The 22,364-nt window shown below is 48.1% G+C and overlaps 2 protein-coding genes across 2 annotated transcripts in view; one reads left to right on the plus strand and one right to left on the minus strand.

The window, feature by feature from the left end:
- Nucleotides 1-1,149: 1,149 nt before the first annotated feature.
- On the minus strand, nt 1,150-16,204 carry aspdh (aspartate dehydrogenase domain containing). The gene is made up of 8 exons (XM_072267269.1): nt 16,136-16,204; nt 14,530-14,618; nt 10,775-10,919; nt 8,868-8,952; nt 7,931-8,080; nt 4,244-4,470; nt 2,762-2,919; nt 1,150-1,299 (listed from the first exon to the last, which is right to left on the minus strand). The coding sequence occupies exons 2-8, from the start codon at nt 14,582-14,584 to the stop codon at nt 1,262-1,264; spliced, it is 858 nt and encodes a 285-aa protein (XP_072123370.1). The 5' UTR covers nt 14,585-14,618; nt 16,136-16,204; the 3' UTR covers nt 1,150-1,261.
- Nucleotides 16,205-20,795: 4,591 nt separating this feature from the next.
- The window catches only part of LOC140202104 (calcium-activated potassium channel subunit alpha-1-like), an 87,300-nt gene continuing 85,731 nt past the window's right edge, over nt 20,796-22,364 (plus strand). The window contains exon 1 of the mRNA XM_072266962.1: nt 20,796-21,056. Within this exon, the coding sequence (XP_072123063.1) occupies nt 20,796-21,056 (261 nt within the window). The remainder of the gene's footprint in view (nt 21,057-22,364) is intronic.

Here is a 22,364-nt window from a genome sequence, read left to right on the forward strand (position 1 = left end):
CATTTTGGATCAGCCTAATATGAGAGACTTTGTTGAAAGCTTTACTGAAGCCTAGGTAGGCAACATCCACTGTCCTGTCCTCGTCGATCATCAAAGTCTCAATCATATCTGAGAGACAGGACGTTTCCAGCACAGTGACCGCTGACTGGCTGTAATAAGTTTGTACTCAAACAGACCTGGCTCCAATGCCATATTTAAGTTTGCTGACAACACCTTTGATTTGTTGTAGGCTAAATCAAAGGTGGTGATGAATTGGTATATAAGAGGGAGACTGACAATGTGGCTTAGTGGTGCCACAACAACCTCCTCTCACTCAATGTCAGCAAGAGCAGGGAGCTGATGATTGACTTCAGGAGGGGGAAACCAGAGGTCGGTGTGCCAGTCCTCATCGGGAGATCAGAGGTGGAGAGGGTCAGCAACTTTAAGTTCCTGGGCCCAGCACGTAAGTGCGATTACAAAGAAAGCACGGCAGCACCTTTAATCCTTAGAAGTTTGCGAAGATTTGGCATAGCATCTAAAGCTTTGACAAACTTCTATCAATGTGTAGTGGAGAGTATATTGTCTGGCTGCATCACAGCCTGGTATGGAAACACCAATGCCCTTGAATGAAAAATCCTGCAAAAAGTCATTGCGCACATCTACATGAAGGATCATTGCAAGAAAGCAGCATCCATCATCAAGAAACCCTACCATCCAGGTCATGCTCTCTTCTCACCACTGCCACCAGGAAGAAGGTACAGGGACCTCAGGACTCACTCCACCAGGTTTAGGAACAGTTATTACCCCTCTTTTTGTATTTGGACAGTTTGTTGTCTGCCCTGTTGGCGCGGTCTTTCATTGATTCTATTATCGTCATTGGATTTATTGAGTATGCCCACAAGAAAATTATCTTGGGGTTCTATATGGTGAATTTATGTACTTTGATAACAAATTTACTTTGAACTTTCCTATCCTTCAAAATCTTCTACAATATATCACTGATACAAGGCTGACCTGCCTAGAATTTCCTGGTTTGTCTCGATTGCCATTTTGTGGACATGAACCCGATTTTAAACCAGTCAACCAGTGCCCTGGTTGCAGGAGGTGCTCGCCGTCCTCCCCCAAAAAGAGACTCTAGACGTGTCGCAAGTACTGTAATAGAGATCCCGATTTTATTGTTTGTGTGAGGAATTATGGTTTCGAGCAACGTCATATCACTCGCTTAAGTTCTAAACGCCCTTGAATGAAAATGTCTTCCATAATGTTTGGTAGGGATAGATCATCAGCAGAGACAGAGTTTTCCCCCGTGACCTTTGCAGTCTGAAGAATAACAATAAAAGTGAGGACGTTAGCAATTAAATATTTGCATGAAAAGGAAGCGAAATAGCCACTGGGACGTCCCTACTTGATGGGACAGTCTAGCAATACGACAATCTGGTCTGATTGACTTATCAGGATGCAGTAACAGAGTGCATTGACAATGGAACATAACAATTTGTGCTCCGGGTGATAACGGGAACGCAATTATGGCGGGTTGCATTCCCACAATTCAGAGCGGCAGAGAAACCGCTCCATCTGCTCTGCATGATACGAGGACGCGGTTGCGCTTTGAACAGCCGCTTTAACAATTTATCTTCAAGTAGAAAAAACCTTGAACGGTTCCACAAACCGAACTTGCTTCTTTTTCCGGTGGGACGGGGAGCAGCAGTTCCGTTCCCAACAGGGACTGGAGGGGCCTGGTCCTGGGGAAGAGAGCCGGGTGTCTGGGACGGGGGGTGGTGGGCGGATTCGGAACCCGTGTCCGGGTCTTGGGGACCGGGCCCCGGAGCTCGGAGGGGGTACCGGTGAGGGAGGAATCCGTGCCGGCGAGAAGAGGCCCCGGGGAGTGTTTAAATCGGAGACAGGTAAATGTCTGGCAGGGGCGGGGAGTGTCTGGGGAACTGGCGCAGGTGGTCAGTCTAGATGGGCCGAAGATGGTGAATGGTGGGGCGGAATCGAGGGGCCGAGTGGCCTGCTGTTGACCCTGTTCCCTATTTGCGGGGGAGGGAACTGTTGGAGAACTGGTAAACTGGTTTATTACTTGGCGTCCCAATAGACGGGATAACACTAGGCAGGAACGGGGAGTTGATATCAGGCCTGACAGAGCCCGAGTTCCTTCGCACTTTCTCTGTTGTCCGATAGACCATAGCACATCGGAGCAGAATTAGGCCACTCGGCCCATCGAGTCTGTTCCACAATTACATCATGGCTGATTTATTTTCCCTCCTAACCCCATTCTCCTGCCTTCTCCCCGTAATCTTTGACACCCTGACTAATCAGGAAGTGATCAACCTCCACTTTAAATATACTCAATGACTTGGCCTCCACAGCTGCCTGTGGCAATGAATTCCACAGATTCACCACCCCCGGCTAAAGAAACTCCTCCTCACCCCTTGGTTGAAGGGTCATCTCAATGCGGTGGACCGAATGCCTGTTCTCTGGTTCCAGTGCCCAAAGATGTAACATGATCGGTAGGCCCTGCCAGCGACTGGACTGTCTGGGCTTGGCCTGCTGGGGGTCACAGATTGGTAATACTCAGGCCTGGCCAGTGACTGGACTGTCTGGCCTTGGCATATCGAGGTAGAGACACAGACTGGTACTTATTCGGGCCTGGCCAGTGACTGGACTGTCTGAACTTGGCCTGCTGGGGGGCACAGATTGGTAACACTCAAACCTGCACAGTGACTGGACTGTCTAGCCTTGGCGTATCGAGGTAGAGACACAGACACAGACTGGTACTTACTCAGCAGACTACTCCAGAACGAAGCGTAGGTGGCTGCCCCCGTCACAGCCCCCGGTGAGGAGGGGTTCCATCGCGTGCTCTTCACTGTGAATTGGTGACCTGTAGCTTCCTCAACTGGGCCGCTCAGCTCGATGTCCACCACGTGCCAGTCCGTTAAACTGTGGGATCAAAGAGCAAACCACTACTAGACCAGTGTAGGAGGTGGTGTGGAACATCTCCCACCCTGGTCAGACCCACCATAATCATCCCTTGCTACTGGCCAAGGCATCACCTTTGGTGCACTGTCCTGGTGTAATCTGTTCTGGAACACCCAGAGAGTGTGCAGAAAATCCTCGTCATGTGCTATTGATTTGGGTAACATCGTTAACGCTTTCTGGGTGGAGGAGGGAACATCGACTCAGACCATGAGGGGCCTGTGTCGGGCATTTTCATGCCTTACAAGGCGCAGACTGGAAGTCTGTGTGGGGCGTCACTCCTCGCACAGACACTAGAGCAACGTGTGGTTAAGTGCCTTGCTAAAGGACACAAACACACTGCCACAGCTGAGGCTCGAACTAGCGACCTTGAGGTAACCAGACGAATGCCTTAACCACTTGGCCACGTGCCCAACACGGAAGTGAAAGTGGCTGATAAAAGAGGCATCATTTTAAGGTGATTGGAGGAAAACCTAGAGAGGGATGTCAGGGGTAAGTTTTTTTTTAACAGGGAGAGTGCTGGGTGTGTGGAAGTGCCAGGGGTGATGGTAGAGGCAGACACATTTAAGAGACTCTTAGATAGGCACATGGATGATAGAAAACTGGAGAGTGACAGAGGAGGGAAGGGTTAGATTGATTTGGAGCAGGTTAAAAGGCACGTGGCCAAGTGGTTAAGGCATTGGACGAGCAACCTGAAGGTCGTAAGTTTGAGCCCCAGCCGCGGGAACGTGTTGTGTCCTTGAGCAAGGCACTTAATCACACATTGCTCTGCGACGACACCGGTGCCAAGCTGTATGGGTCCTAATGCCCTTCCCTTGGACAACATCGGTGTCGTGGAGAGGGGAGACTTGCAGCATGGGCAACTGCTGGTCGTCCATACAACCTTGCCCAGTCCTGCGCCCTGGAGAGTGAAGATTTTCCAGGTGCAGATCCATGGTCTCGCAAGACTAACGGATGCCTTTAGGTTAAAAGGGCAGCACAACACAGTGGGCTGAAGGGCCTGTAGAGTTCTATGTTGTATGTTTAATTGTTCCAGGGAGGGAGGACTTCACTGGAATCTCCTTTGTACAGAAGGTAGAAGAGGGAAGGGAAACGCAGTGACTGTGATGATTGTCAGGACTCTTATACTGATCCACCCTCCATGACTTCCTCTGAATCTCTGCTGCCCACGTCTCAATCAACTGTGCTCATTTCATCCACACTGACTCCTGCCTAGGCCCTGCTTCCCACCACAGAGTCATGAAGCTCCAGAGCACGGGAGAACAAGCTCGCCATGCATCGTACTCACCTGGGGTCGGCAACCAGGCAGCCCTGCACTTGATCAAAGCCCAGGTTGTGGGCAGCCATGGCTGCAGCGGCCATGGTGTTGACATTGTTGGGTGCCAATGGGCACAGGTCCCTCACAGGGCCCTGGTACAGCACGGTCCGCTCCCCCCTCCCCTTCTCCTTCTGCTCCTCGAGGTGGCCCACCAGCCTGAAGCTGTCTGGGTGCTTGATCATTGTCACCTTCAGACCCTGTGCAGAAGGGGAGAATTTTATTTTAATATTTAAAATTACAGCTTGGTACTGGCTCTTCCAGCCCGACGAGCTGTACCACTGAGCGACCTACCGATTTAACCCCAGCCTCACCATGGGGCAATTTACACTACTACCCAGTAGGTCTTTGGACTGTGGGAGGAAACTGGAGCACCCGGAGGAAACCCACACAGTCATGGCGAGAAAGTATAAACTCCTTACAGAGGACATTGAAATTAAACTCTGACACCTTGAACTGTAATAGCATCACGCCAACCACTACACTACCATACAACCATAAGCAGAATTAGGCCATTTGGCCCATCGAGTCTGTTCTGCCATTTCATCATGGCTGATTCAATTTTTCTCTCAGCCCCAGTCTCCTGCCTTCTCCCCGTATCCCTTCATGTCCTGACCAATCAGGAATCTATCAACTGCCTTAAATATACATAAAGACTTGTAAAGACTTGGCCTCCACAGATTCACCACTCTTTGGCTAAAGAAATTCCTCCTCATCTCCATTCTAAAAGGACCCCTCCATTCTGAGGCTGTGTTTTCTGGTCTTAGATTCTCCCAACACAGGAAACATCCTCTCCACATCCACCCTATCAAAGCCTTTCACAATTTGATAGGTTTTAATAAGGTCACCCCTCATTCTTCTGAATTCCAGCAAATTCAGGCCCAGAGTCATCAGATGCTCTTCATATGACGAGCCATTCAATCCTGGAAACATTTTTGTGAACCTCCTTTGAACTCTCTCCAGTTTCAGCACATCCTTTCTACGATAAGAGCCCCAAAACTGCTCACAATACTCCAAGTGAGGCCTCACCAGAGCTTTATAAAGTCTCAACATTACATCCTTGCTTTTATTCTTGAATTTTATTCTAGTCTTCTTGAAATGACTGTTAACATCGTAACACTCACAACACGCTGGAGGAACTCAGCAGGTCGGGCAGCATCCGCGGAAAAGAATGGTTGACATTTCAGGCCGGAACCCCATCGTAATTGCCTGCCTCACCACAGGTAATTCACAAGCACTCTCAATTCCCTGTGTGCCTCAGTTTTTTTTCTGTATTTTCTCTCCATTTAGAAAATAGTCAACCCTTTCATTTCTTCCACCAAAGTGCATGGCCATATACTTCCCAACATTGTATTCCATCTGCCATTTCCTAATCTGCTCATTCTCCTAATCTGTCTAAGCTCTTCTTTAGCCTCTCTATATCCACAAAACTACCTGCCTCTCCACCTATCTTCATATAATCAGGAAACTTTGCAACAAAGCCATCAATTCCATCATCCAAATCATTGATATATAACGTAAAAAGAATCGGTCCCAGTACAGAACCCTGCGGAACACCACAAGTCACCAGCGCCAGTCAGATAAGGCTCCCTTTGCCTCCTGCCAATCAGCTACTGCTTCATCCATACTAGAATCTTTCCCGTAATACCATGGGCTCTTAGCTTGTTAAGCAGTCTCACATGTGACACCTTGTCAAAGGCTTTCTGAAAATCCAAGTACACAACATCAATCGATTCTCCTTTGTCTATCCTGCTTGTTATTTCTTCAAAGAATTCCAACAGATTTGCCAGGCAAGATTCTCCCTTGAGGAAACTATGATGACTATGGCCTATTTTATCATGTGCCTCCAAGTACACTGAGACCTCATCCTTAATAATTGACTCCAACATCTTCCCAACCACTGAAGTCAGACTAACTGGTCTATAATTTCCTTTCTTCTGCTTCTCTCCCTTCTTAAAGAGTGGAGTGACATTTGCAATTTTCCAGTCTTCTGGAACCATACCAAAATATAGTAGTTCTTGAAAGATCATTGCTAATGCCTCCACAATCTCTTCGGCCACCTCTTTCAGAACCCTGGGGTGTAGTACATCTGGTCCAGGTGACTTATCTACCTTCAGATCTTTCAGTTTCCCAAGCACCTTCTCCCTAGTTATGGTAACTTCACACTCTTCTTGAGCCTAACACCTGGAACTTCCATCACACTGCTAGTGTCTTCCACAGTGAAGACTGATGCAAAATACTTATTCAATTCACCTGTGATTTTGTTGCCCCCATTTCTACTTCTCTAATATCATTTTCTACTGGTCTGATACTCACTCTCGCCTCTCTTTTACACTTTATGTATCTGAAGAAACTTTTGGTATCCACTTCAGTATTATTGGCTAGCTTGCTTTTTTATTCCATCTTTACCACCTTAATTACTTTGTCAGGGTTGCCTTCTGTTGGTTTTTAAATACTTCCCAATCCTCTAACTTCACACTAATTTTTGCCTTCTCTTTGTCTTTTATGTTGGCTTTGAATTCTCTTGTTAGTCATGGTTGTGTCATCTTGCCCTTGGGATAGTTCTTCCTCTTTGGGATGTATATATCCTGTGGCTTCTGGATTGCTTCCAGAAGCTCCAGCCACTGCTGCTCTGTTGTCAGTCCTGCCAGTGTTCTTTTCCAGTCAAACCTGGCCAACTCCTCTCTCACGTCTCTGTAATTCCCTTTACTCCACTGTAATACTGATACATCCGACTTTATCTTCTCTTTCTCAAATTTCAGAGAGAATTCAATCATATTATGATCACTTTCTCCTAAAAGTTCTTTTACCTTAAGCTCTCTAATCAATTCTGGTTAATTGCACAACACACAATCCAGAATAGCTGTTCCCCTAGTGGGCTCAACCACGAGCTGCTCAAAAAAGCCATTTGTGAGTACTCTAGAAATTTCCCCTACTGGAATCGAGCACCAACCTGATTTTCCCAATCTACCTACATATTGAAATCCCCCATGACTATTGTAACTTTGCCCCTTTGGCATGCAATTTCTATCTCCCGTTGTAATTTGTAGGTCACATCCTTACAACTGCTTGAGGGTCTGTATACAACTCCCATCGGTGACTTTTTACCCTTGCAGTTCCTTAGCTCTATCCACACTGATTCAACACCTTCCGACCCTATGTCATCTCTTTCTAATGATTTGATTTCATTTTTTACCAACAGAGCCACACCACCTCCTCTGCCTTCCTGCCTGTCCTTTCGATACAATGTGTATCCTTGGACATTAAGCTCTCAGTTATGATCTACTTTCAGCCATGATTCAGTGAGGCCTACAACATCATACCTGCCAATCTGCAAATGTGCTGCAAGTCCATCTACCACCGGTGGCAGTGAGATTCTGAATGCATACCTGGGGAGGGGGATCTAGGTGGGTCTCCTCAAGGTCTGGTTCAGGGACTTCCACCTCCCATCTCACCTGTTGCCGTAACTACACATCTGGTATGTCGTTTCTCCAAATCAGAATCAGATCATCAGCACCTCATCTCTAACTCCACCCCATCCTCACTACCTCGCTACCCCAGACCTAACCACAAACGTTCTCTACCCCACTCCTTCCCCCTCCCCGCCTTGTCCACTCCTCTCCTCCTCCCCCCCACCCGCGCACTCTACACATTCCTGACCTTCAGGGTCTTTCTGTTGGCCATTTTCTGGATGTCCTCTCCCCCCCACAGTGCTCCGCTGGGTACGTAGAGGGTGTGTCCATGCCTCCTCGCCACCTCACGACACTTGTCTTCAACTGCCTGCTCAGCAAATGCGGTGGGAGAGCCGACCTGGGGGAAGAGTTATTCAATCACGGGCGCCTGCCTTCCCTGAGTGATTCCCCACCCCCCAGCAACACACTGCCACCCCCCCAACCCCTCACGTCAGCACTTGCAGAGCCCATAGGAGCAGCACAAAGTCATTCGACCCATCAAGTCTGCTGTGTCACTCCATCATGTCTGCTGTGTCATTTCATCAAGTCTGCTGTGTCATTCCATCAAGTCTGCTCCACCATTCCATCATTAGGCTGATTTATTATCCCTCTCAACCCCATTCTCCTGCCTTCTCCCTGTAATCATTGACACCTTTACTGATCTGGAATTGGTCAACGCCTGCTTTAAATATACCCAATGACTTGGCTTCCACAGACATCTCTGCAATGTGTTCCAAAGATGAACCACTCTCTGGCTAAAGTAATTCGGCCTCATCTCTGTTCTATTCTATCCTGTTTCAATTCATTTTGGCTGTGCTCTGGTTGGATCAGATTTAGATTTGTCATGGTCAGGGTTGGTCCAGGTTGTCCAAGATTGAGCAGGTTTTTAATTTTTTTCACCATATCTTTTTGCGATTGGGTTCCACTGCTGGTTTTACCTGTCTGTGTCCCTCCTCCCCATCTCAATCACCCTCTGCCATCCCCTGTCCTTTGCAAAGCTCCCTGGGGCTTTCCCTAACGATGGGGCGCTGGGAGGGTCACACACAAGGAATCCTTCAGTCATGGATGTGTTGATGGGGTCAGACAGACCACCATCCCCGAACCTAGGACTCTCGCTGTGTCCCATTGAACACCCTCAGCCTTACCATGAAATCAGCGTGTCTGAGGATCTCCTCCCCAAACTCCTTTGCAATCTGAGGATGGGCGACTTCCACAACCAGATCCACACGTCTGGAAAGAAGAAAGAGCCAGTGGGAAGTGGGCCAGAGGAGCAACACACCCGGATATCCAGTGAGCAGCCCCAGTGGCAGCTGCAGTCGGGATCCCGAGAATGACAAGACCCCTGGAGGTAGAAAGGGGCAGGGAAGCAGGTACTGGTGACCAACCTGACTCTACAGGGATCAGTTCTTCATGCCTGAGGATTACAACATCACTATGGCAGAGGAGAAGACCGTTCAGCCGTCTAGTCTGACCTGGTCCACCTCAGGTGCCTGAAAACAGACGGTTTCTGTTTTCATCATTCTTCTATATTCATTAATTTCAAAGTAAATTTAGTATCAAAGTATGTATATGTCACCATATACTACCTGAGATCCATTTTCTTGTAGGCATTCTCAGAAGAATTGGGGTTCTAACATTTAACTGTCATTCAGTCTTTGGGGCATTCCTCAGTTTTTGTGGATATTTACAAAGAAAAAGAATTTCAGGATGTATATTGTATACGTTTCTCTGACATTAAATGTACCTTTGAAACTGTTGAAGATACAAAGAAATACAGTAGAATCTGTTAAAAACCACAAACAAAGATAGACGAATAACCAACGTGCAAAGGGAAAACAAACTGTGTAAATATGAAAAATTATCCATACTGTACGAGTTCATCATGTACAGTACTGTGAAAAGTCTTTGGCACATACAGTATATATAGTCAGGGTACTCAAGACTTGCACAGCACTGCAGATGAAAACGTAGTGAAACGCATCATTCACATAAACAACCAATACAGCCTAATGAGATGGGCAGTACAGTGACCACAGTCCAGTGACTCTCTGAACATTCCCTCTGGACTTGCTATTGCTGAGACACCAGCAGACCCCTCACTCACCCTGGGGTGTAATAGAGCAGAGCGAAATGTTTCCATTGAACCCGGTAAATCTAAAGGCGTGTTGTGAGAAAAGGCAGCCAGTGAGCTAGATGTTGAGCGGTGGAGATTCCTGAACAAGATTATTGGAGTTTTGCTCCACTTGTGCTCAGACTATGTTCAGTGCAGGTTCAATATAGAACAGTACACGATGTTGTGACGACCTTTTAACCATCTCCAAGATCAATCAGACCCTTCCCTCTCACATTACCCTTCATTTTTTATCTTCCATGTGCCTGTCTAAGAGACTCTTAGATGTCCCTCATGTATCTGCCTCCATCACCACCCCTGGCAGGGCGTTTCATGCACACATCACTCTCTGTGTAAAAAAACCTACCTCTGACATTCCCCCCTGTACTGCCCTCCAATCACCTTAAAACTATGTCCCTTTGTGTTAGCCATTCCCACCCTGGGAAAAAGTCTCTGGTTGTCCACTCCATCTACGCCCCTTATCATCTTGTACACCTCTAAGAGGTTACCCCACATCCTCCTTTTCTCCAGAGAGCTAATCCAGGTAGCATCCTGGTAAATCTCCTCTGCACCCTCGCTAAAGCTTCCACATCCTTCCAAGAATGAGGTAACTAGAAATGAACACAATATTCCACGTGCGGTCTAACCAGAGATTTATAGAGCTGCAACGTGACGTCACAGCTGCTGAATGCAATCCCCGACAGATGAAGGTCAACACACCCTGCACCTTCTTAACCACCCTGTCATCTTGCGTGGCGACTTCGAAGGATCTATAGACGTGGACCCCAAGATTCCCCTGTTCCTCTACAGTGCTAAAACACCCAGTCTTGCCTCTGGCCCTTTCCCATGTCCACACACCCTGAAACACCGTACATTGTCCACACACCCTGAAACACCACACATCCTGCCCCATTCACCACATATCTGGGGGTGACCTGTCACCTCTGCACCATCTCGCTGAGGGATTCCAGCTGATGCTCCCTTTGGACCTTCCCTTCCATCTTTGCTTGGTTCCTGTTCCATACGAAGGCCAGTTCCAGGCTGTTCTGCTCACCCTCCTCTGCGATCTTCCTGGTGAGATATTGTCCTGTGGACAAGGACAAGAGGACACATGAGTAACAGCATAGCCAGCCCCCCCCCCCCCCCCCTGGGAACAGGGCAGTGTGAAAATCATCAACACAGGAGATTCTGCAGATGCTGGAAATCCAGAGCAAGTTCCTCTGGAAATGTGAGGAGTTTCTTATTTCACCCCACTCCCCTTTCTCTTTTTCCATTCTCTGTTCTGGTTCGCCTCTCACACTTTCTCTTCTCTTCACCTGCCCATCAATTCCCTCTGGTGCCCTCCCTTCCCTTCCTCCCATGGTCCTCTTCTATCAGGTTCCTTCTTCTTCAGCCCTTTACCCTTTCCACCTATCACCTCCCGGCTTCTGACTTCTTCCCCCCTTCTCCACCCATCCACCTTCCTCCTCGCCTGGTCTCACTTATCACCTGCCAGCTTGAAGTCCTTTCACTCCCCCACCTTCTCATTCTGGCCTTTTCCCCCTTTTGTCCAGTCCTGAAGAAGGGTCTCGGCATTGAAACTTTGACTGTTGATTCACTTCCATAGATGTCGCCTGACCTGCCGAGTTCCTCCAGCATTTTGTGTGTGAATAACAGTGTAATAGACAGTGGAAATACTCTAAATACAAATTGTGTGACCCAACCCTAGTACATTAAACCATGAAGCATAAACTATAACCCCACAAACAATGTCATAAACCGAACTATAATGCAGCTTTATAAAGTGTAGATAATGCTATATATGATGAGCTCAGTCTTTATCATTGAATTGAATTGAATGATCTTTATTGTCATTATACATGGGGGTACAATGAAACTCTTATTGGCTTCCTCTCAGGCAATTAAATACAGTGCTAGATAAAAGCAAGACAGTAATAGAAAAACAGTATTAAATAGATAAGTAGCAGAAAATAAGCTGCAGCAGCACCAGGATATCACAGTAATGCACAAAGTGTCGTTAGTGCAAGTATTTGAGTCCCTGTGTGTGCATGTGTGTGCTCACAGTTTCAGTCATTGTTCTGTGGGAGTGGTGTGATGGAGGCCGCAGCTCTGGGATACAAGCTGTTCCTCAGTCTATTTGTTCTGGCTTTTAGTGTCCTGATCCTTTTGCTGGAGGGCAGCGGGTCAAACAGGGAGTGGCCGGGGTGTGTGGTGTCTCTGGTTATGCTGATTGCTTTCCTCCTGAGTCTGCTGGAATAGATGGTGTCCAGTCCTGGGAGCTCCATCCTACTGCCTTCACCACGCGATGCAGGTCTTGTCGCTCAGCGGCCGTGCAGCTGGCATACCACACTGTGGCACTGTCGGTCAATTGTGCTTCTGGAGAAGTTAAGCAGCAGCTTTTGTGGGAGTTTGGCCTGTTTCAGCTTTCCGAGGAAGAAGAGTCTTTGTTGTGCCTTTTTTACAAGCAGCGAGGTGTTGGTGGTCCAGCTCAGCTATTGTGACAAAATAACTCCGAGGAACTTTAGGTTCCACACTTTCCACTACCTCTCCATGTATATGGAGGGGTGTGTGTACCCTGTCCTTTGATCTCCTGAAGTCAATGATCATCTCTTTTGTTTTAGAAGTGTTAAGGACCAGGTCGTTGTCCTTACACCACTCCGTCAGATGATCCACCTCAAGCCTGTAGGCTGTTTCATCCTCATCCGAGATCAGGCCAACCACAGAGGTATCGTTCGCAAATTTAATGATGGAGTTGGAGGTGTAGATGGAGATGCAGTCATGTGTGAAGAATGTGTGGAGCATAGGGCTCAGCACACAGCCCTGCGGGGTGCCTATTTTCAAGATGAGGCTGGTGGAGGTGTGCTTACCAATTCTGACTTGCTGGGGTTGGTCTGTGAGAAAGTCCATGACCCATGAGCACAGGGAGGAACCAAGGCCAAGAGTGTTCAGTTTGCAGACCGGTTTATGGGGGATGACTGTGTTAAATGCAGAACTGAAGTCCACAAATATCATCCTCACATAAGTGTTCGGTTCCTCTAAGTGAGTCAGAGCATATGGAGGGCTGTTGTGATTACATCCTCTGTGGAGCGGTTTGCCCAGTAGGCAAACTGGTGTTTGTCCAGATCAGGTGGGATTATAGCCTTAATGTGTGAGAGCACAAGTCTCTCAAAGCACTTCATGGCTATGGGTGTCAGTGTTACAGGGCGATAGTCACTCAGGCACTTCACTGCTGATTTTTTGGGCACTGGGATGATGGTGGAGGTTTGAAGGCGTGTTGGAACAACAGCTTGTTGCAGTGAGAGGTTAAATATATTTGTAAACATCTCAGCTAGCTGGTTGGCACACGCTTTCAGTACCTGGCCGGGCACCCCGTCTGGGCCAGCTGCCTGACTCGCATTCACTTTCCCCAGGGTGGATCTCACCTGACGTTGCTTAAGGACCCGTGTGGACTCATCGTCAGGTGGGTGGATGAGTGGAGCAGCCTCCTCCCTCTGGGCAAAGAACTCGTTCAGGACATCAGGCAGTGTGGCGTCATCATCTGGCAGCAGATTATTGGTTTTGTAGTCTGTCAGCACCTTGATGCCCTTCCACATACCGCGGGGGTTGTTGTTACCAAACCGATTTTCAATGCACAATTTGTATTTGTGCTTTACATCCCTGATGCCCCTGCAGAGATTCCCCCGTGCTTCACTGTTTTGTACATCTTACAGTGTGAATAATCCAGTAACTTTATACACCTGTTAAACACCCTGAGTGACTTGTGCATCTTGTTAGTCCCATGAGCTATCTCTGTAATCCTGTTGGTTTTATTTCTATCTCACTTCCTCCCCCTCTCTGTCTCTTTCTCTCTCTCTCTCTCTCTCTCTTTATACCGTATGTTAACAGACCCTTCCAGCTCAACAACCCCACACCACCCAGTTACATCCATGTGACCTTCCAACCGGAACATCTTTGGAACGTGGGATGAAACCGGGGCACCCAGAGGAAACCCACACGGTCACAGGGAAAACGTACAAACTCCTCAAAGATAGCATCAGGAATTGAACCCAGGTCGCTGGCGTTGTGAAGCAATACGCTAACCGGCACCATGTTGTTCCTAATCTTGAGCAGTGCACCTGAGCGGGAAGTTTCCGAGAATCCCAAAATCTCTAAACTATTCCCGCTAGAGCACAGCGCAGTGGAAGTCGCACTCCTCTCAAGTGCTCCACCCCGCGGTCTGAGCTGCGTGGTATGGTTGGCACGGATCTTCACCTCTTAACCGTCTTCACCTTGCGACCCATTGACCAACTCCAGTACTCCGGGCGCAGGAGAGATGTGTACGACGTACCGGTGTACTCTCTCCGGCTCATGTAGCATTTGAAAAGTAGCAAGGGGAACACACGCAAAACACCGGAGGAACTTAGCAGGCCAGCAAGAGTTGACGTTTTGGGTCGAGATCCTTCATCAGGACTTGTGTTTGTCCCTCAAGATTTGCAACTTCTACAGAAGTTCCTGTGTTTGAGAGAATCAGGGAGAGCTTGTTCACTTTCATATCCAGCTCCCAAACCACCTCAGTCACCTCCAACTGGTGTCCTGGGACCAGTATTCCTCCCTCACAAAATGTCTACTGTGCTTCCTCCACTGCAACTGTGACTTCACTGCAGAGTTGCATCCTCGAGCTATAAGACCAGTGTGCCATCTCTTGCCTTCAACCTTACCTAAGTGTCCGAAGCCGATGATCCCAACTCTTCGAGGCCTCCCCTCTCCCGCCATGGTGGTCTTGCTGCTGGTCCAGTTCGTTCAGCCCCTGCAAGGCACATACAAACAGCTGGACGAGGCTTTTGTGCTGAGGGACACAGAGGGTGGATTCTAAACCCTGAGTTTCTTGTCTCTCCCGCCCGTCGCTGGGCAGGTTGAGGAAGTGACTCATTGTGAGGGGTGGCTTTACAAGTGGCAATTTAGACACAATGTTCTCCACTCTTTTTGGGGCAGGGTCATGCGATTTTCCCATCCTTCCCATTGAGGTGGAAGAGGCCCTTGTGTTCCCTGGGCAGCCATTAGCAGATATTGTAAGGACAACTTACTCCCTCAAAACAAGGCCTGAAGGAGTACGACAGGCCTCGGCCCATGAGGCCGAAGTTAAGCCATTAGAAGGACCACCAGCTGCTCCCACGCTGGGGAAGGTGAAGCTAAAGATTAGCTTTTTCGGTGTAAAAGATTAGCTTTTTCTTTTTACACCGAAGAAGTTTAGATCCTCTCTAAAGATTAGCTTTATTTATCATCGGTACATGGAAACATCGAAGCACACTGTGAAATGCATCATTTGTGTCAGTGACCAACACACTGTGAAATGCATCATTTGTGTCAGTGATCAACCGAGTTTGAAGATGTGCTGGTGGGCAACCCGTAAGTGTCATCACACTTCCAATGTCAACGTAGCATGCCACACTGACTTACACTAATCTGTACGTCTTTAGACTGTGGGAGGAAACCAGAGCACCCGGAGGAAACCCACATGGTCATGGGGAGATGTACAAACTGCTTACTGACAGCGGTGGGAATTGAACCTCCTTTGTTGGTGCTGACTGCTACGCTACTATGCTGCCCTGCTGCCCTATGGTGGGACATGGGGGTGTGCATGACCTCTGGGAAGTGCCTCGGGATTTGGAGGGAAACTCTGTATGGTCAATGAGAATTAACAACAGGAGCCTCTGGCGCTCACTGCTGTCCGTCCGTGAAGCCACAATCCTTGACCTGACCCACGCTCTCTGGAGCGTGTCGGAGATTGTAAGGGCATGTTTGGAAGGAGAGCGAGGAGTTCTGACCGGTGTCCTGGGGTGAACATTCATTCGTCACTCAGCCCCGCTGGGAACTTGCAGTACGCAGGTTGGCCAGGGCCCTCCCCGGAGGACAGCAGCAGCACCGAGCTGCTCACCGGGGGGACGTCAGTGACGCTGGGAGGTGCTGGAGAAAGGTGAGCTGTGTCCCAACCCGTCCCTGACCCCGAGCTCTAGGTACTTGTTTAGATACGGTGAAGAATAGGCCCCTCTGGCCCTGTGAGCCATGCCACCCAGCGATCCCCCACTTTCATTCCAGTCTAGTCACAGGACAGTTTACAACGGCTAGTTAACCTACCAACCGGGTCGCCCAGCACACCTTCGGACGTTGGGAGGAAACTGGAGCACCCAGAGGAAACCCACTCCGTTATGGGGTGGACATACAGGCGGCGGTGGGATTGAACCTGGGTCACTGGTAATGTAAAGTGTTTTGCTAACCGCTACGATACCGCGCCACCCACAACACTCATCTAAGTGCAGAACAAACCTTTGCCGTGAACGAGAACCCCGATCTTCCCACACCACAAGCACCGGGACTCCAGAGGCCTTACTTCTGACGTTCCGGTGCACTTTGACCCCCCTATCCCCCGACGCCTGTTAATAACTAATCGCTAGGCTGGAGGAAGAGGCTGCACATGGTCCGTTTGCCTGACCCTGCTCATTTCACTGAAAGATGAGCTTTCTTTGTTACATATACTTTGAAACATACAGTGAAATGTGTCGCTTGTGTCAACCATCAGCATGCTCTGTGGATGGGCCGGGTGAGCCGTAAATGTCACCATGCTTCTGTTGCCAAAACAGCACGCCCACAACTCACTCACCCTAACCCTTGGAAGTGGGACGATTCACAATGCAGTAGGTGCATTTTCACCGGGGATCTGTGTAATGTTGTAAAATATTACTCCCGTACTCAAACTGACTTGCAATAAAACAAAACTGAGGCTTTGTAGGGCATTGGTCAGATGACATTTGGACTGTGTGAGCAGTTTTTAGGCGTCTTATTGAAGAAAAGATGTGCTGGCATTGGAGAGGGTTGAGAGGAGGTTCAGGAGAATTATCCCAGAACTGAGAAGGTTAATGTATGACCCTTTGGTTGATCTGGGACCGTACTCACTGGAGCTCAGAAGAATGAGGGGGGATCTCATTGAAGCCTATCAAACATTGAAAAGCCTAGATAGAGTGGGTGTGGAGAAGATGTTTCCTATAGAGCGGGGAATCTAGCACCAGAGGGCACAGCCTCAGAATAGAAAGACTTCCCTTTAGAAGAGAGATGAGGGTGAATTTCCTTAGCTGGAATTTAGTGGCAAGTCTGTGGAATTCATTGCCACAGATGGCTATGGAGGCCAAGTCATCTGTATATTTAAAATACAGGGCGACAGGTTCTTCATTGCTAAAGGTATTAAAGGTTACAGGGAGAAGTTAGGAGAATGGGGTTGAGAGGAATAATAAATCAGCCATGATAGAATGGTGGAGCAGACTCAATGGGCTGAATGGCCTGATCTGCTCCTGTGTTTTATGGTCTCATGGTCAAGCACTATGTGCCTTGCCCTGTACCTGCTGAAACCCAAGGCCAACCTGAGCCCTCAGTTTTATTCCATTTCATGTCCCTTCTAATTTTGACACTGACCTGTCTGACCTAACACAAACTAAAGGAACAACAGCTCACATCTCACCTGAGTGGTCTATATCCAGTGGTATGAACATTATACTTTCCAGTTTCAGGTAATACCCACCTGTGGAGTCTATCTGCCCCTCTCCTCCTTCTGGCCCACATCTACTCCTTCAATTTAGAGTCAGAATTGGAACCAGTTTTAATGTCAAAGTACAAGTGTTATCAACATATGCATAAGTTGTACTACTTTGTGATTTGTCTGCTTACAGTCAAGAAACCAGAAAGAACCCAATTTTTAAAAAAGACCGACACCCAAAGTGCAGAGAGAGAAAAAAAAACAAATCATGTAAACAATAAAGCATTCATAATGAAATCGAGTCCATTGACCCGGGGCCCGGAGCAGTCGGAAGGGGCCCGTAGTCTCAGTCCATCACACAGAGGCAGATCACCGCGAAGCTCACAAGCACCGAGCCCGGAGCTGCCGGCACAGTTTCAGCACGGAGCCCGGCACGGTCTCAGCCTCACCACGGAGGACATTGGAGTAAAACATCGTGGAGCAGAACTGGCCCCAACCCTTGCCTCCAGTCCCAACACCCTGCCTTTTCAGTTCATCTGGCCGGCGTTTAAATTGTCCACGCACCAGGTTGTCCCCCTCATTAGTACCTGGGCCATGTTGCTTTGATACCCTCTGGGCCTAGGCCCCGTGTTCTGGCCTGTGCTCGACCTTTCTAAATAGGCTTGGCGCCTACATTGATCCAACCTCGCTCCTGGTTTAGGTGGACAAGCTGTGAAACAAAATCTGCTCCAACTTTTCTCTGCTTTGCTCTCTCCATCTCTAACTTCATCCCATACCTGCACAGCTTGACACTCGGATCAGCCTCCCCTTCTTCGTTGTTTGCGGTGATCATTTACCACAATTTTCTACATAACAAGTGTTATTAATAGAGTACTTAGTCGTATTTCTTGCTTTGAAAAACTGTCAATAAGCTGTTGCCCAATGTCAGTTGCGCCATCTTGAACCAGAAGTTCATTGTCCATTCAGAAATCGGATGGCAGAGGGGAAGAAGCTGTCCCTGAATCATTGAGAGTGTGCCTTCAGGCTTCTGTACCTCCTCCTTGATGGTAGCAATGAGAAGAGCGCATGTCCTGGGTGATGAGGGTCCTTAGTGATGGATGCCAACTTTTGAGTTATCGCCTTTCGAAGATGTCGCTGATTTATCTCACTTTGTCTCCGCTCCCATATGCTCCTCCAGCACCACATCGCCCACGTAGGTTTTCCACCTCCACCTGGTTTCACCTGCTTACAACCCACACCTATCACCCACTGACACCTCCCATCTTCTATCCTATCTACTTGAAACGCTGTTCATATTGTAAATACGTGCCAGTATTTATTTAAGCAAATTTTATTCCATAACCATCCTTTAACCTCGAAGATAATTAATATTTTTATTTATATATAATTCTTTATTCTTTATGTACGGAGTCTTTCTTTTTTGTATGTTAAATTTAAAATGGCTTCTTTGTTATGTTATACTGGGGAATGCTTCTTTGTTATGTTAAATGCTGAGAAAGTCTCCAGCTAGACATTTGCTGGGGTTAATACAGACAGCAGCGTGCTATTAGCCAATGGGTGGTCATGTATCGTTTTTTTCGCATGATAATGCTGTCTCATATAACTGGGGACGGGGTTTTTGGGGGGAGTCAGAGGAGAGACGGGGAGGATGGCAGACGTGTGAAAGGCTCCGGTCGATCACTCCGGGTGGTCGTCAGGAATTGATTGAGCTCCAACGGTTGCGCACGAAGAACTTGGACTTTGATAGGTCTGGCGCCTCTTTTATTCCATTACTTCCTTTTCTGTATGGAATTTATATTAATTTCATAGACTTAGTGATATCTATAAAGTGTACTTGGTAAAATGTACTGGGTGTGCTGGCTGATGATTGATGTTTGGGATTGATTCAGGCGGCAACCGACTCCATGGGAAGCGTTGAGGCAGGTGCTGGGTGGGATTTCCCCTAGACACATACTAGCCAATATAACTGAGCGTTACTTTCATAATTGTTGAAAGATGTTGTTGTTGTTGTTGCATGTCGCTCCCTGACCAGCACACCACAGGAAATTAATTCGTAATGCATGTAAATGTACACGGTGGATGAACTTGATTCTTGATCCTCAGGTGAAGACAGGAGAAACTGAATTCTGGAGCAACAAACATGCTTAGTGATTGAAATAGATGTTAGTCTTGAGTTTCTGGGGATTTATCAGCTTTCCGTCTCAGTAATTCCTTTACTACATTCTTTCTCATGGTTGTTAATTACTTTAGATCTTCAGTCTGAAGCTGTCTATCTCCACTGTTTCCTTTCTGTTTTTTTTCGTATATCCATTCCTGCAAAGACAGACAGACTCTGGCCATTGAGCGTACAGTAGCTCAGTGAAAGTTCTGAAGGTCAACGCTAACATGAAGAAAAGGCAAACTGTTCGAGTTACTTACAAGGTCTTCCCCCTTTCATTCCAGCCCTGACGGAGGCTCGGCCCAAAGTAGCAGCTGTTTATTCATCTCCATAGATGCTGCCTGACCTGCTGAGTTCCTCCAGCATTTTCTGTGTGTTGGTTTGGATTTCAAGATTCAAATTTCGTGTATTATCAAAGAATGTATAAATTATGCAACCTTGAGATTTGCCTGCTCACGGGTACCCACAAAACAAGAAACCCGAAAGAACCCGATTAAAGAAAATTAAAGTCAACACTCGATGCACAAGAGAAAGAAAAAGATACAAATCATGCAGACATTTGAAGTGAACAGTTGAAGGATTTCAGCATCTGCAGACTTTCTTGTCTTTACAATCTTTATTTATTTAATGTTTAAGGGGAATCTGAGGGGGATCTTCTTCACTCAGAGGGTGGTGAGAGTGTGGAACGAGCTGTCAGGGGCAGTGGTGGATGTGGGTTACTTTCTGGGTGAGGTCACTGAGACCGAAGTGTGATTCTCTATGGAAGGTTGTGCGTGCAACGATAGACCTGCAGTGTGGGGAGGTGGGTGGGTGGGGATCAATCCTCTGGTTTGATGGGGGACACAGTGAGCCGTGATCCTACGTCGACGCAGTGACCCAGGGAGGAAGGAACTGACATCGGTGGATTGGAGAGTGACACACAATGGTGGGTGGGCTTAGATCAGTGGACAAGGGTGGGTGGGTTTACATCACTCTATCGGAGAGTGACACACAATGGTGGGTGGGCTTAGATCAGTGGACAAGGGTGGGTGGGTTTACATCACTCTATCGGAGAGTGACACACAATGGTGGGTGAGGTAATAGTGGACAAAGGTGGTTGGGTTTACAACACTCTATTGGAGGGTGACACACAAGGGTGTGTGGGGTAATATCAGTGGACAAGGGTGACCCATTATGGTGGGTGGGCTTACAACACTGTCTCAGAGGGTGACACACAAGGGTGGGTGAGCTTACATCAGTGGACTGGAGAGTGACAGCCAGCGAGACCAGCATTGATACCAGGACCAAGAAGAGCGCGTAAAATGGGGAATTCATTCTTTGCTGCACTCAAGCTGAGGTTTGATGAGCGCATGACAGAATCTGCCACAAAGCAGAATCTAGACTCTGATGAGATCGTGAAGCCTAGTGTTAGCTGTCGGATCATAAGTCAGGACATGTGGTGGGGAGCAATCGGGTCCTCCTTCACGGTGTTTGTCGGAGGTCTATTGCTTATAGTGCTGTATAGAGGCATTAGGATCTGCTACACTGAACTGCACAGAATCGCCTACGGTGAACAAGCCAGGGTGAGTGGCCGATGATTTGCAGAGTGCTGGAATCTGATAACAAGGTCACCCTGGCCTTTTACCTCTTCACCTCACCTCCCCCTGGTGCCCCTCCTCCTTCCCTTTCTCCCATTGTCCTCTCTCCTCTCCTAGCAGATTTCCTTCTTCAGCCCTTTATCTTCTCCATCTACCATCTCCCAGTATCATTCTTCACCCCTCCCCCACACGCCTGGCTTCACCTGTCACCTTCTAGCTTGTACTTCTTTCCCTCCCTCCCCACTTTCTTACTCTGGCACCTTCCCCCTCCCCTTCCTGTCCTGATGAAGTGCCTCGGTCCAAAACATCAAATGGTTCAGGTTAATATCAGAGAATGTATGCAGTATACAGTCTGAAATCCTTACTCTTCCCAGACATCCATGAAACAGGAAACCCCAAAGAATGGATGATGGTGATATCAGAACCCCAAATTCACCCCTCCCCCCTACACGCAAGCAACAGCAGAAACATCAACCCTCCCCCTCCCTCGAACACACCAGCAGAAGCACCACCCCCCACCATAAAAGCAATAGAAAAAACCCCCAAAGGGACCTCAATCTAGAGTCCATCAAACATTACAGTCCATATGCCAGCACTTTGGTATCTCAGACAGGCTCTCGCTCTCCTGTAGCAATGAGGGTGGAGAGCAGCACCCCGCTGTTCACATGTTACAATCTTCTGCGCCATTTCTCCAAGCACCCCCCAACTTGGGAACCGACAGTCTCTCTCCCTCCTGCCATTGAGAGAAGTATTGCTTGAGTGCTGGTGCCTTCAGTGCACGCCGCCCGCGGTCTCGATGCTTTGATCTCCAAGACGCTTCCGTCGGCGAAGTCGGCAAGGAATCGGGTCATCCCCCCCGAAGGTGCAGATCTTCCAGGCCGTTCCTGGAGACATAGAAATGCCAAACCACACGGCCGGTGCGAAAACCCACCTCTCGCTGGGAACTGTAGTTTGTACTGCAGATCACGGGCTTCAACAGAACCCCAGCCACCTCGTAAAGAAAACAAAGACTGAGAAAGGAAGAGTAAGCTGTTTAATGGGTCACGTAGAAGAAGTTGCCTGGGTCTACAAAACCCCTGCTGCCATTTTTCCTAGCTTCTCTCACTCTGCCGACTGTTTATTCCCCTCCATAGACACTACCTGGTCTGCGGAGTTTCTCCAGCATTTTGTGTGTGTTGCTCTGGATTTCCAACATCTGCAGAATCTTGTGTTCATGATCTACTCCCCCTGTGGAGCTGCGTGGCTGTGTTACACCAAGGGACGCAGGGAGAAGAGTGAGATTTTACGTTGGCA

The sequence above is a fragment of the Mobula birostris genome, chromosome 8, assembly GCF_030028105.1.
Source record: "Mobula birostris isolate sMobBir1 chromosome 8, sMobBir1.hap1, whole genome shotgun sequence".
NCBI classification, from domain to species: domain Eukaryota; kingdom Metazoa; phylum Chordata; class Chondrichthyes; order Myliobatiformes; family Myliobatidae; genus Mobula; species Mobula birostris.